Source organism: Salvia hispanica, chromosome 5 (assembly GCF_029641045.1).
Source record: "Salvia hispanica isolate PSC_SH4W2 chromosome 5, Shi_PSC_v1, whole genome shotgun sequence".
NCBI classification, from domain to species: domain Eukaryota; kingdom Viridiplantae; phylum Streptophyta; class Magnoliopsida; order Lamiales; family Lamiaceae; genus Salvia; species Salvia hispanica.
Genome location: NC_142696.1, coordinates 2257061 through 2270808, shown reverse-complemented (window position 1 = coordinate 2270808; position 13748 = coordinate 2257061). Strand labels below are relative to the sequence as shown.

At 35.1% G+C, this 13748-nt stretch overlaps 4 protein-coding genes across 8 annotated transcripts; 1 reads left to right on the top strand and 3 right to left on the bottom strand.

The window, feature by feature from the left end:
• Positions 1-15: 15 nt before the first annotated feature.
• Positions 16-1180, top strand: LOC125190866 (uncharacterized). Its single transcript, XM_048088280.2, has 3 exons — positions 16-349; positions 780-904; positions 985-1180. Exons 1-3 carry the CDS (start codon positions 75-77, stop codon positions 1014-1016), a joined length of 432 nt encoding a protein of 143 aa, XP_047944237.1. The 5' UTR covers positions 16-74; the 3' UTR covers positions 1017-1180.
• Positions 1181-1411: 231 nt separating this feature from the next.
• Positions 1412-4310, bottom strand: LOC125190865 (cyclin-C1-2-like). Its single transcript, XM_048088279.2, has 9 exons — positions 4163-4310; positions 3933-4039; positions 3757-3796; positions 2814-2858; positions 2553-2674; positions 2358-2469; positions 2180-2224; positions 1828-1975; positions 1412-1700 (listed from the first exon to the last, which is right to left on the bottom strand). The coding sequence occupies exons 1-9, from the start codon at positions 4192-4194 to the stop codon at positions 1602-1604; spliced, it is 750 nt and encodes a 249-aa protein (XP_047944236.1). The 5' UTR covers positions 4195-4310; the 3' UTR covers positions 1412-1601.
• A 629-nt stretch (positions 4311-4939) lies between these two features.
• On the bottom strand, positions 4940-7840 carry LOC125190650 (cyclin-C1-2-like). Its single transcript, XM_048088001.2, has 9 exons — positions 7727-7840; positions 7469-7575; positions 7229-7268; positions 6247-6291; positions 6002-6123; positions 5818-5923; positions 5671-5715; positions 5363-5510; positions 4940-5259 (listed from the first exon to the last, which is right to left on the bottom strand). Exons 1-9 carry the CDS (start codon positions 7756-7758, stop codon positions 5161-5163), a joined length of 744 nt encoding a protein of 247 aa, XP_047943958.2. The 5' UTR covers positions 7759-7840; the 3' UTR covers positions 4940-5160.
• Positions 7841-8269: 429 nt separating this feature from the next.
• LOC148924198 (cyclin-C1-1-like) lies at positions 8270-11266 on the bottom strand. 5 transcript variants are annotated; one of them, XM_089057917.1, is made up of 9 exons: positions 11104-11266; positions 10829-10964; positions 10606-10645; positions 9608-9644; positions 9419-9492; positions 9190-9292; positions 9036-9080; positions 8727-8874; positions 8270-8620 (listed from the first exon to the last, which is right to left on the bottom strand). In XM_089057917.1, the coding sequence occupies exons 1-9, from the start codon at positions 11133-11135 to the stop codon at positions 8522-8524; spliced, it is 714 nt and encodes a 237-aa protein (XP_088914043.1). In that variant the 5' UTR covers positions 11136-11266; the 3' UTR covers positions 8270-8521. The 5 variants fall into 5 exon arrangements, with proteins under 5 accessions (XP_088914043.1, XP_088914041.1, XP_088914044.1 ...); XM_089057915.1 differs by having other exon boundaries at positions 9371-9492; positions 11104-11263; XM_089057918.1 differs by having other exon boundaries at positions 9608-9652; positions 10858-10964; positions 11104-11262.
• Between the last annotated feature and the right edge of the window lie 2482 nt (positions 11267-13748).

Here is a 13748-nt window from a genome sequence, read left to right as displayed (position 1 = left end):
ATACACTTGATTTATGTTAAAAAAAGTGAAGAAGTCAAAGATGTTGACTTAAATCGGAGAAGAAATCCAAACAAATGTCGACTTCATCAACCGCCATGGCCTCCAACGACAACGCCGGCAAAATCCCATCGCTACACCCTATTCACCCCCACCACTGCGGCGGCCACCACCACCACCACCACCACCATTACTTTTACGTATCGCCTCACTGCCCACTCCACCGCCCTATTCTGCAACCAATCAACCACGCTCCCTCGTGCTCTCTCTCCACCCCAGCAGCCCCCATCGCTTCAATTCCGATCAATCCCCATCTCACTACGCATCCCGATCAGATATCCGATGATGCACCGTAAGCTTTTGATCCATAATAAACCTCCAATTGTATCATCACTTGATTCTATTTTTCCTTGATTGTAAATAAATTGCGGTTTTTTAGGGCTTGGTGATTTCCCCCCTTTTTCTGATGCTTGCTAACTGGAACCCTCGTAATTAGGCTTTCTGCTCACTGATTTATATCGATTTAGTGTTGATTACTTGATGATTTTCACAAATTTTTACAGTAGCTTGAATCAAGCTTAAAAAAAATAGTATCTTTACATTTCACTTGCTTATTATCATATTCATGATCATAAATCATATTGTGATGATTTTCAAAATTTTACAGTAGCTTGAATCAAAGCTAAAAAAGATGTATCCTTAGTACATTTCACTTTGCTGTCATCATATTCATAATCTTATGGTGGTTTCCTAACACTGTGTGTTGCATCTATGGATGCAAGGATTATTGATAATGAAATAGAGAATCTTGAAGATGAGAATGAGGAGGAAGAAGAAGATCCCATTTTCGTTCTAACCGATGAATGGAGGGAATTCTTTGCTAAATCTGAGGCCAAAAGGAAACTAGGTCTGTCACTATTACCTTTTTTTCACAATTTAGTGTTACTTGATCCTTAAATCTTGCATCTTTCCATCAAAATCTTGCAGCGAAGAAGCAAGCTAAGAAGGGGAAGAAGTAGAAACTCAGTGCATTTTTGGAAAGCAACAAAGTTTTTGAAGCTCAATTAACAGAGATGATGATGAGGAGGAGTTCAGAATCAAGATTTCATCTTCAATCTTGCTACATCAAGTGATTACATGTCTTTCTGAGTTTCTATTCATGTTTCAACTGGGATTTTTAGTCTCTCTTCTACCTTAATGGAGAATTACTACACAAGCATGAAAAAAACATTACAAAAGTTATGCCTTTTTAGATCAGAAAACTACAGAATGTCAGCCGATACATGCGGTTATTGAACTTCTGCATCCCTTGTGGGAGTGTTTCGCTATCGCATTCTGGTGTTTACCACAGAAACGTAGTAATCTCAGACTATACTTTCGATATATTTGCAAAATATGTGTAAAGAACAAAATGTAAGAAATGAATACTTGAATTATGTAGTGAACACAACAAAAGTCCTCCTTGGGGCCACGGTCCAACCGTTTACAACTTGATTCAAAACCTACTCCATTCAAACCTCAAGGAGTACTTACCAAGAAAAGGAAATGAATCTAGAAATTCTATCCAAACTTAAAAAGGGAAAGTTGATGATATCACATAGTGATCATGGTAGCTTGTTCATTGCTGCACTGATCCTGTTGTCATCTGACATCAGTTTGTAGCTGTCGTAGAAATCTAAGATCTCCATTGCAATGTTTTTCACCTGCCAAATATAGAAATCAAGAGACAAATCAGCACTTTGTATGAGTTGCTGTATACTGGAAATGGCAAAGAACAGATTTTGGTTGATATATAGTTAGTTTAAATCCAACACAGATTGGTTGGCTTACCACGTTCATGTCAACACGAAGCTCTTCAAACCAAGCCGTGTTTTCTTTATCCTTCTGGACGCTTGCAATATACATGCAGGCTAACGCAATCAAGTGGGGAGGATGAACAAGAATCAGATCCATCTTGTATGTGTCGTTAACGAGACCCCTGCAAAACGACAGCCAAAGAGGGACCATCAGCATTTGCTGGTACAAGCTTTCATTTCCTAAAACTACTGTATCATAAACTGATTAAGTTCTGTCACCGTGAGGGCTTCCAATCCACAAGGTATACAAACAAATTAAATGTAGTTGAACATCTTCGAATGACTTAAAGTTAGGGGATAAAGAGATGGAGAAAGGTAGTGATTACCAAGTTTGTTGTGTCGAATCACTCATGCCAGCATCTTGGAGTAACCTGAATAATGCAAAGGTTACTATTAGGATACAACAGAACATGAGACGTTTCAAAAATGATTCAGTGGTTCTCTCAAAAAAATTGGTTCCCAAAAAAATAAACATAATTATCATACTTGGATGTGTAAACTTACTGAGTCAGTGATCGGTAAGGATGGAATACAACTAAATAATAGTTGAGAGCTTCCAAGATTTTCATTTCCATCTCTAGTATCTCTTTAATCTCACATCTGTACTTCTCATCACCTGAAAAAACACAGGTTGCTCTGGCTGGTTATCACGCGAGCATAACAGCATCGAAAGGGAAATCTAAATCGGAAAATGTTTACTTTGAACTTTCTTGATGTAAAAAGCAAGAAGTCTGGCCTGCACTGTGCTTTCTTCAGCTTTAGCTGCCAAGTACAAGCAGGTCGGAGCAACCAGACGTGGATTATATTCCGTCATACTTCTCCTGAAACCAAAAGAGTTTTGTTTGCTCCTCCTCACACATGAAATGATATCATATCCAATTTGCTTAAGTTCTATCATAGAAAAGTGAGAATATCAAGCAACATATTTTTGCCAGATATCACTGCATAGAGACATCGTACCTGGCATAGACACGTCTCATGTATGTAATGGCCGTAGCAACCACCCTGAGAAATGGATGGAAGTGGGGGAAAATGAGCAATGATAATCAGAAGCACTTTAATGAATAATTTTGAGGAATGTAGATGCATCAGTGTTCTAAAATGGAGAATACAGATAGCCTCGGCTACAGACAAAATGTTACTTCCCATTAGACCAATATAGAAGCTAGACGTACAGGGATTCCTAAAGCAAGTAAAAGGCACCAAATTGTACAAAGAGATATCGGTGAGGCTGTGACGAATACTAACTAGGAATCCCGTTAAAGCTCACTCTAAACACCAATAAGAATTATATAAGCTCTAAGAAAACTGAGGTCAGGGTATAAACATGTGCCCTACACATGATGCTTCCTCAAATTTGGATGCCCCGGACAAAGAAACACACTATTTGACCTAACAATCAATAACTGCAGATCCCAATCAACATAATCCAGATGGTTTACCACTTCTTATTCTATAACATTTCAGTTTTTCCACTAACACACATATATATATTTTCTATGTCCATAGAAAGCAAAACAAGTGATGCACCAAAGGGCTTAATGGCTATGATATATCACACACGAATTGGAGATAAGGGTATAGACATTTTCTCTACACATAATAATTTCTTGCTGCGGACAGACGAAACACATTATTTGACCTAACAACCAATAACCACAGACCTCAATCAACATAAGCCAGAAGGTTCAAACTTCCTATGCCATACTACCATTTTTTTTTTCAAAGAAAACACAAGAAGTGATGTGCCAAAGGGCTCAATCGATTCCTATGATACATCACACACAAACCGGAGGATGCGAAGGATTACGTTTATTCATCATCATGATCCTACTAATGAACAGTATCTTATCGAATTTTCAAGCTTAAACATAAGTAACAACTTCAAATTTAATAAACACACCTCTGCCGCACTTTGATATACTGTGCCAATTTCACAATATCTGTCAAAAAAAAAAACATTTTAATAACACACATTAAAATTGCGATAACACACAGCAAATAGGTCATAACAAAAAAGGGAAATCCGCACAATTCATGATGATCGCAACAAATTTCAACCCTAAGAAGAAACATTACAGTTGGAAATATGGAATTTGATGAGCTTGTAATCTTCAGCAGTAATGCCCCTTTCCTTGTCCAACGGGTGGACCACATTCAGCTCTTCCGGGTCAAGTAGCTGCTTGCTTTTGTTCCATGATCAAATCCAGAAATTAATAATAGGTAAAAAATTGGATGAATTAATTGTAACGGAAAAAAAGGGGAAAACAACGAAAAAAGGAAATCGGAAAACAACGAACTAGACTTACAACTGAGACGAAGTCCAGAAATCGGCAGCCATGGATTTGCAGTTGGATTTATCTTCTCCACGATCGCTTTGAGTAGAATATGGAGTACAATTGTCAAGCTAAATAAAAATTGAGGGAAATTCCTGACTTTTTATAAAGTATTTTATGTGATTTTGATATTTTTTCTATTTTGCACTTTATTTTTTATTGGAATTAAACCTTGAAGGAATTAATTGATTTATTTTTTATTGGAATTAAACCTTGTTTTTTTAACTTCACGCCTAAATCACGAAGAATAACTTTCTTAGGATGTAAACATTGTCCTTTAGTGTTCATGTCGTCACATTAATAATTTGTCACTATTCATCGGCATCATCACATTAATAACTTGTCACTATTCATCGGTATCATTAAAATTTTACATGTACGCACATATTTAGTGCTATATTTGTATAGAATAAATCATCGTGACAGAATCAATATCTCTGAAATTTTTAAAAAATATGAGATAAATTTCATAATTTGATAAAACTTCATAATTTTATGCATAATTATAAAACTACAAGTTACAGCATGATATGTACAAAATACAAGGCTATTTAGAATTTCCATTTCACCTTTTATTCTACTTTTGTGTATGTTTTGAATTATAGTTTCGATTACTTAAAATTGATTACATGAAAGATAAAAGCAATTATACGAGTGTACCATATTGGCATATTTGAATCTTGATTTATGAAACTTTAAAAAATTTATATTAAACCCGTTATTTTGAATAGCAACAAAGTTTTTGAAGGTCAGTTAACAGAGAAAAGTTGAGAATCAAGATTCCTCCTCAATTTTGCTACCTCAACAAGATTACTATACCACTTTTCAACTTTTGTCTAAATACAAACATGTAAAAGTGATGCCTATTTACATCAGAAAATGAAATGTTACCATCCTGCTTTAAGGCTCTGATTTTGCTATCGTTCTATCTGCTATCGTGTTTCTGCTGTTAACTACGAAAACATAGTTGATCATCGTAGCTTGTCCATTACTGCTCTAGTCCTGGGTTTTTCTGACATCACTTTGTAGCTCTCGTAGAAATCTATAATCTCCATTGCAATGCTTCGCACCTGCAAAATATAGCAAGGCAGAGGGACAAAACAGAACTTTGTAAGAAGAAAAAAAAAATTGGTTGATTTTGATTTTGCAAGTAGCTCAGATTGGATGGCTTACCACGTTCATGTCAACACGAAGCTCCTCAAACCAAGCCGTGATTTTTTTATCATTCTGGACGCTTGCAATGAATATGCAGGCTAATGCGATCAAGTGAGGAGGATGAACAAGAACCAGATCCATCTTGTATGTGTCGTTAATGATCCCCCTGCAAAACACGACAGTCAAAAGGCACCATCACATCCCGATTCACATTGGAATGCACGAGCAACCGGACAATCATTGGTACAAGAAGGTTTGATCAAGCTCTCTGGCGGCTTCCAATCCACAAGGTGTAAAAACGAGTTAAATGGGAAGGTAGCGATTACGTAGTTTGTTCTGCCAAATTACTCACGCCAGCATCCTGAAGAAACCTGAAAATCGCAAGGTGTCTATTAGATTGCAGAACATGAAAAGTTTTAGAAATGATTTAGTAGTTCTCATGTGAAAATTGGTTCCCAGGAATATGAACTTACTGAGTCATTGATCGATAAGGATGGAATACAAGTAAATAATAGTTGAGGGCTTCCAAGATTTTCATTTCCATCTTGTGTATCTCTTTAGAGTAGTACTTTACTTCACCTGCAAAAGCTTGCTCTAGCCCGTTATCACTCAAAACAAAGAACATAACTTGGGAAATCTACATCGGAATATGTTTACTTGGATCTTCCGTGATTTGAAAAGCAACAAGTTTGGCATGCACTGCGGTTTCTTCGGATTTAGCTGCCAAGTACAAGCAGGTCGCAGCAACCAGGCACGGATTATATTCCGTCATACTTTTCCTGAAACCAAAACAATTTTGTTCGCTCCTCCCACGTGAAATGATACAATATCCAATTTGCTTAAGTTCTACCATAGAAAAGTGAGATAAAAGCAAAAATCGATTATCACCCATAGAGATGTACCTGGTATAGAGACGTCTCATGTATGTAATGGCCGTAGCCGCAACCCTGCAAAGTTAAATTAACATGAACTATCTATCAAAGGGATGGAAGCGCAAAAAAATGCAGCAATGTAATCATGCAGAAGCATCTAAACAGAGAGGTTATGAGGAACACAGGTGCAACAGTGTTCTAAAATGGAGAATATAAAGAGGCCCAGTTACAAACAGAACATTACTTCCCATTGGAACAATATAGAAGCTAGCCCTAAAGGGATGCGAGTAAAAGCTAAGGGTACAGAACTTGTTATATATGCTATACCGTTCCAGTTTTTCCATTAACATAAATAAATAATTTCTATGTCCATAGAAAGAAAAAGTAGTGTACCAAAGGGCTCAATGCCTATGATAATACGATAATATCACACACAAATTGGAGCTATATAAGGTTCGCAAACCCCCGGAGAGAAGAAACACACTATTTAACCAAACAATCAAGAACCTCAAACCTCAAAACTAAGCCATTTCAGCTTTTCCACAGCTGATAGAAAGCAAAAGAGGAGATGTACCAAAAGGCTCAATGACTATGATAACACGATATGTATCACACACAAATTGGAGCTAAGAGCATAAGCATTTGGCTTACACATCTATCTGTGAAGAACCGCAAACCTAGCCATTTCGTGATTCTATTAACACAAAGTCCATAGAAAGCAAAAGAGGTGATGTACCAAATGGCTCAATGGCTATGATAATAAGATAATCAAGAATCGTGAACCTCAAACATAAGCCATTTCTGTTTTTCCATTAACACAAAGTCCATAGAAATCAAAAGAAGTTGAGCAATGCACGAATTTAAGGGCGCGAAGGATTAAGCATCTTCATTACGAACAGTATCTTATCCAGTTTTCAAGATAAAGTTACAGCTATAAATATCAGCATCAACTGAAGTTAATTAAGCCAAGAAGCCAAACAAAAAAACATAGTAGGACACAAGAAAAACACACCTCTGCTGCAATTTGACACCGTCTGCCAGCTCCACAATACCTGTCATCATAAAGGGAGGATAAAAACACACATTCAAATTGTAAAAACACACAGCAAGATCAAACCAATATAAAGAAAATGAGCCAAGAATAACACAACACGTGATAAGCAAATTTCTAGAAATCCAAATCGAAATTGTTCTAACTGCCACACACACAGAAATGAAATCAGCGCCGTAACCCTAAGAAGAGAAAATTTACAGCGGGAAGTGTGAAATTTGATGAGCTTGCAATCTTCAGCAGTAATGCCCCTTTCCTTGTCCAATTGGTGCACCACATTCACCTCTTCCGCGTCGATAAGCTGCTTGCTGTTATTCCACGATCAAATCCAGAAAATAATTGGGGCGAAATCAGACAATTGAATTGAACGAAAAAAGAGGGCCAAAAACGAAAAATAAAAAGAAAGAGGAAAATGAAAATGAAAATGAAAATGAAAAGAAACGCAGGTTGAAGACTTACTAGTGAGAGGAAGTCCAGAAATTGGCATCCATGGAATTGCAGTTGGATTAATCTTCCTCCCTCCACGATCGTTTTCAGAGTGTCAAGCTACAGAAAAAATGAGGGAAACCGTTTGCGATTTTGAAATCCTACGCCTTTATTCTACGCATTTATTTTCTATTTTGCATTTTCTTTTTAACTTTTTTATTGTTATTAAATCTTGAAAGAAAAAAAAATGCTAAAAGGGTTCAAAAATACATAATCACAAAGGATAAATCATGTTTTGTTTTCTGTCTTCCTTAGGATTTAAACGTTGTCGTTTAGTGTTCATGTCGTCACATCAATATACATATGTCATTACGAATTGGCATCATCGAAATTTTACACGTATGCACCAATTTAACACTATATTGGTATAGAAAAAATCATTGTGGGATAATTTTAAATTCTTCAAATTCATGATTTATCATTAAAATTTTAAAAACATACGAGATCAATCAGAGAATTTGATCAAACTTCCATCTTTCCCTCAAAATGAAGAAGCAAGCTAAGAAGGGGAAGAAGTAGAAACAGCAAAACTCAGTGCAATTTTGAATAGCAACAAAGTTGAGAATCCTCCTTAATTTTGCTACATCAACAAGATTACTATACCACTTTTCAACTTTTGTCTGTATACAAACATGTACGTAAAAGTGATGCCTATTTAGATCAGAAAATGATATGTAACCATCCTGCAACTACATGTGCTTCTTTAAGCCTCTGGTTTTGCTATTGGGGAACCCGTTTTTCTATCTGCTATCGGGTTTCTGCTGTTGATCATCGTAGCTTGTCCAGTACTGCTCTAATCCTGGGTTCTTCTGACATCACTTTGTAGCTCTCGTAGAAATCTAAAATCTCCATTGCAATGCTTCGCACCTGCAAAATATAGCAAGGCAGAGAGACAAAACAGGACTTTGTAAGAAAAAAATAAAAAAATAAAAATTGATTGATTTTGATTTTGCAAGTAGTTTGGATGGCTTACCATGTTCATGTCAACATGAAGCTCCTCAAACCAAGCCGTGATTTTTTTATCATTCTGGACGCTTGCAATGAATATGCAGGCTAATGCGATCAAGTGAGGAGGATGAACAAGAACCAGATCCATCTTGTATGTGTCGTTAATGACCCCCCTGCAAAACACGACAGTCAAAAAGGGACCATCACATCCCGATTCACATTGGAATGCACGAGCAAACGGACAATCATTGGTACAAGAAGGTTTGATCAAGCTCTCTGGCGGCTTCCAATCCACAAGGTGTAAAAACGAGTTAAATGGGGAGGTAGCGATTACATAGTTTGTTCTGCCAAATTACTCACGCCAGCGTCCTGAAGAAACCTGAAAATCGCGAGGTGTCTATTAGAATGCAGAACATGAGAATTTATACTTTATAGAAATGGTTTCGTCGTTCTCATGTAAATATTGGTTCCCAAGAATATGAACTTACTGAATCATTGATCGATAAGGATGGAATACAAGTAAATAATAGTTGAGGGCTTCCAAGATTTTCATTTCCATCTTGCGTATCTCTTTAAAGTATTTCACATCACCTGCAAAAGATTGCTGTAGCCTGTTATCACTCAAAACAAAGAACATAACTTGGGAAATCTACATCGGAATATATTTACTTGGATTTTTCGTGATTTTAAAAGCAACGGATTTGGAATGCACTGTACATTCTTCGGCTTTAGCTGCCAAGTACAAGCAGGTCGGAGCAACCAGGCGTGGATCATATTCCGTCATACTTTCCCTGAAACCAAAACAGTTTTGTTCACTCCTCCCAGTGAAATGATACAATATCCAATTTGCTTAAGCTCTACCACAGAAAAGTGAGAATATCAAGCAAAAATCGATTATCACTGTACCTGGTATAGAGACGTCTCATGTATGTAATGGCTGTAGCTGCGACCCTGAGAGGTTATATTAGCATGAACTGTCTATCAAAGGGATGGAAGCGCGAAAAAAATGCAGCAATGTAATCATGCAGAAACATCTAAACGGAAAAGTTATGAGGAACGCAGGTGCAACAGTGTTCTACAATGGAGAACATAAAGAGCCCCCGTTACAAACAGAGCATTACTTCCCATTGGAACAATATAGAAGCTAGCCCTAAAGGGATGCGAGTAAAAGCTAAGGGTACAAAAATTGTTATATATGCTATACCATTCCAGCTTTTCCATTAACATAAATAAATATTTTCTCTGTCCATAGCAAGCAAAAGAAGTGTACACAAATTTGAGCTAAGGTTCGCAAACTTGGATGCCCCGGAGAGAAGAAACACACTATTTAATCTAACAATCAAGAACCGCGAACCTCAAACCTAAGCCAATTCAGCTTTTCCACAGTTGATAGAAAGCAAAAGAGGTGGTGTACCAAAAGGCTCAATGACTATGATAACACGATATGTATCACACACAAATTGGAGCTAAGAGCATAAACATTTGGCTTACACATCTAACTATGAAGAACCGCAAACCTAGCCATTTCGTGATTCTATTAACACAAGGTCCATCGAAAGCAAAAGTGGTGATGTATCAAATGGCTCAATGGCTATGATAATATGATATATATCACACACAAATAGCATAAACATTTGCCCTGCACATCTAACAATCAAGAATCGTGAACCTCAAACATAAGCCGTTTCAGTGTTTCCATTAACACAAAGTCCATAGAAATCAAAAGAAGTTGAGCAATGCACGAATTTAAGGGCGTGAAGGGTTATGTATCTTCATCACGAACTGTATCTTATCGAGTTTTCAAGCTAATATATAAGTTACAGCTCTAAAAACAGCATCAACTGGAGTTAATAAAGCCAAGAAACCAAAAGAAAAAAAACTAGTAGGACGCAAGAAAAACACACCTCTGCCGCAATTTGACATAGCGTGCCAACTCCACGATACCTATCATCAAAAAGGGGGCAAAAACACACACACACACACATTAAAATTGTAAAAACACACAGCAAGATCAAACCAATATAAAGAAAATGAGCCAATAATAACACAACACGTGATAAGCAAATTTCTTGAAAACCAAATCGAAATTGTTCTTACTTCCACACACACACACACAAATGAAATCACCTCCGTAACCCTAAGAAGAGAAAAATTACAGTGGGAGGTGTGAAATTTGATGAACTTGAAATCTTCTGCAGTAATGCCCCTTTCCTTGTCCAATTGGTGCACCACATTCACCTCTTCCGCGTCGATAAGCTGCTTGCTGTTATTCCACGATCAAATCCAGAAAATAATTGGTGCGAAATCAGAGAATTGAATTGAACGAAAAAAGAGGGCCAAAAACGAAAAATAAAAAGAAAGAGGAGAATGAAAATGAAAAGAAACGCGGGTTGAAGACTTACTAGTGAGAGGAAGTCCAGAAATTGGCAGCCATGGAATTGCAGTTGGATTAATCTTGCTTCCTCCACAATCGATTTCAGAGTTTCAAGCTACACAAAAAAAAAATGAGGGAAACCGTTTGCGATTTTGAAATCCTACGCCTTTATTCTGTTTCATTTTCTTTTTAAGTATAGAATTTAAAAATATAAAAAAGGAAGAAAAATAAAATGTGTAGGAGAATTACAAATCACATAATAATAATTAATAAGATAAAAAAAATAGTGAGATCATTTATTAAAAAACAGTGTAATGGACAAGATATCTAGACTGGAAGTAGGAGTATAAAATTTATATTGAAAATATAAATAAATTTAGATAAAAAAAAGAGTTTCAGGCCTTCTTAACAATCTTTTGATCTTTTCTGCTAAAATTTTGAGGCTAATTTGGGCCTTTTATTCGAGCCTTATTGGGGTTAGAATTTAAAATCTCAGTTTTAGCCTACTAATTTGTGTTCTGGTTTAGCCTCGCATTTCCAAGGGAAAGGGTAAATAGAAAAGTAAAAGAGAAATAACTACTATTTTTACTATTTCTTCAAAAAAATTTCATACTCTAATGAAAAGGGTATATGGGGAGATATTATACATTCTTTCATTTTGAGAATGTATCTTTACCTCTTCTTGGTATAAAGGGTAAAATGTTAGTTATTTTTATTTGTCTTTTTAATTAACCTTCTTTTCTTAGAATACATTACTTTTTAAGAAGAGTATAATTACTTTTTTTAGAAGACAAATGAGAAATATACCGTCTTAATTTTCTTTAGAAACCAAATAAAATTAATATATTCTACAAATTGTCTCGCAAATACTATGAAAAAGTTATGGATATTATTATATTCGAAGCCTAAGTTGTGCTCGAATAATCGTGTTTAAATCGAGTCCAAAAAATTGAAAACTACCTATCAAATTCTATAGGTTAGTGATTGGAATTATTGGATCTATCATAATTTTAAGTGGTTTTATCAATTTTTTTCATAGTTTTAAAAAAATGATTGAATTTATACTCAATTATATCCCAAATCTCGATTTATCATAGTGATATTTATCAATTTTATCAAACATATTTCCCTCTGATGGTGGAATCGTGACATAACATGTTAGAGAATGACCTCTGATTTTTTCAAAAAAATAAGTTGTATACACGTATATAGATATTTAAAAAAGTTTTTGTACATAAAAATGAGTGATTGAACTAAATGAGTGATTGAACTATTTCATCTCATGGCTTAGGACAACATTGATAAGTTGGAAACTTGGATACAATTGATAAAAATTAAAGGTCAAATTTTATATTACTATCATTAATCTAATTTTTATTTAATGTACGACTATTCTCAACTCAATTGGTGAACACAAAAGGCCAAATTATGATGAGTGAGCCATGTTTTTTGGTACTATAAGATTGCTATCAAATTGAAAACACCCTTGAATAATTTGAAGAGACAAAAAAAACACCATTCGCCTCTTTTTCATTAAAAGTGACCAGGCAATGGTACTTTTGGAATTTTTGTTGTTTTAGTGTCATTCATTGAATCATATTACTCCATTTACTCCATCCGTCTCGCTTTAACAGTCCAAATTATTTTTCTATACTCGTTTTCTAAAATAATTAAAGTAGAGAAATGGTAAAATAAGAGAGAGAATAATGTAGATAAGACTCTTCTCTATATTATTTTTCTCTTACTTTACAATTTCTCCACTTTAACTGTTTATTAGTATTATTTTTACAAAATGAGTGGACAAAAGTAACCAGACACCTGCTAAAGCGGGACAGAGGGAGTACTACCTTCTTCCTTAAAAACTGAAAATATTTCTATTTTAGTCATTTTTTAAAAATAAAAACTTTCTAAACTTTATATTTTAGGAAGTAAACCCTACAATCCACTAACACTATTTCGACTATTTTTTTCTTTTTCTCTCTCTTACTTCATCCATTTTTCTATCCCTCTCTTTTATTTTATCCATTATTTTCTCTTCTTTAACTACTTATATATTAAAATTTGTGATTTTAAAAGTTTATATTTTTCAAATATGGAGATAGTATCTATGGAACGTGTTTTCTGTGGAGACATCTAAAAAATAATTTTATCGTTAATTTTGATGTCATAGCTCTATACTTTTGGGAAATAAAGATACATGAGGAGTATGGTATTATGTTAATCAAAATAGACACTAAAAAAAGAGGATTGGTGCCCAAAAAAAGTGCTAGCATAGCTCAATATTGAACACTAGTAATTTTTCTTATAAGAGTATCAATTATGATTCCTTATTTATCTCCTTTGTGATTTACACCCTAATCCATTTGGTAGAAGAAGAGTCTTATCAACTAATGTATTTTAATTGCTTAAAAGCCAATAGGTTGTCCTAATTAACATTCTCTAACATAGTTTAGATCGTAATAAATTAATAATCAAACAAGTGAAAAACTAAAGTAACTTCTTATACTAATACTAACTATATGTATATTTAAATATGCAAGCATTCATTATGTAGGACCACGTATGTCCATAGTCGTTTCAATTTTGCTTTTCTTTGTTATAAATTATCAATAGATATGTCTACATTTTCTTGTTAGGGGTTTTATGAACTTTTGACTAAAAGATAAATTCGAC

Excerpts from the sequence above, each read along its gene's own strand:
- LOC125190865 (XM_048088279.2), bottom strand. The coding sequence starts at position 4,194 with ATGGCTGCCGATTTCTGGACTTCGTCTCAGTT. Across the intron at positions 4,040-4,162 it reads TTCTGGACTTCGTCTCAGTT|CAAGCAGCTACTTGACCCGG; the intron begins GTAAGTCTAGTT and ends ATGGAACAAAAG. Across the intron at positions 2,470-2,552 it reads TTACATCAAGAAAGTTCAAA|GTGATGAGAAGTACAGATGT; the intron begins GTAAACATTTTC and ends GTGTTTTTTCAG.
- LOC125190650 (XM_048088001.2), bottom strand. The coding sequence starts at position 7,758 with ATGGATGCCAATTTCTGGACTTCCTCTCACTA. Across the intron at positions 7,269-7,468 it reads CAAATTTCACACTTCCCGCT|GTATTGTGGAGCTGGCAGAC; the intron begins GTAAATTTTCTC and ends TTATGATGACAG. Across the intron at positions 5,260-5,362 it reads TTCGTGTTGACATGAACGTG|GTGCGAAGCATTGCAATGGA; the intron begins GTAAGCCATCCA and ends TATATTTTGCAG.
- LOC148924198 (XM_089057915.1), bottom strand. The coding sequence starts at position 11,135 with ATGGCTGCCAATTTCTGGACTTCCTCTCACTA. Across the intron at positions 8,875-9,035 it reads AATTTGGCAGAACAAACTAT|GGGGGTCATTAACGACACAT; the intron begins GTAATCGCTACC and ends CGTGTTTTGCAG. Across the intron at positions 8,621-8,726 it reads TTCATGTTGACATGAACATG|GTGCGAAGCATTGCAATGGA; the intron begins GTAAGCCATCCA and ends TATATTTTGCAG.
- LOC125190866 (XM_048088280.2), top strand. The coding sequence starts at position 75 with ATGTCGACTTCATCAACCGCCATGGCCTCCAACGACAACGCCGGCAAA. Across the intron at positions 350-779 it reads CAGATATCCGATGATGCACC|GATTATTGATAATGAAATAG; the intron begins GTAAGCTTTTGA and ends TATGGATGCAAG. Across the intron at positions 905-984 it reads TGAGGCCAAAAGGAAACTAG|CGAAGAAGCAAGCTAAGAAG; the intron begins GTCTGTCACTAT and ends AAAATCTTGCAG.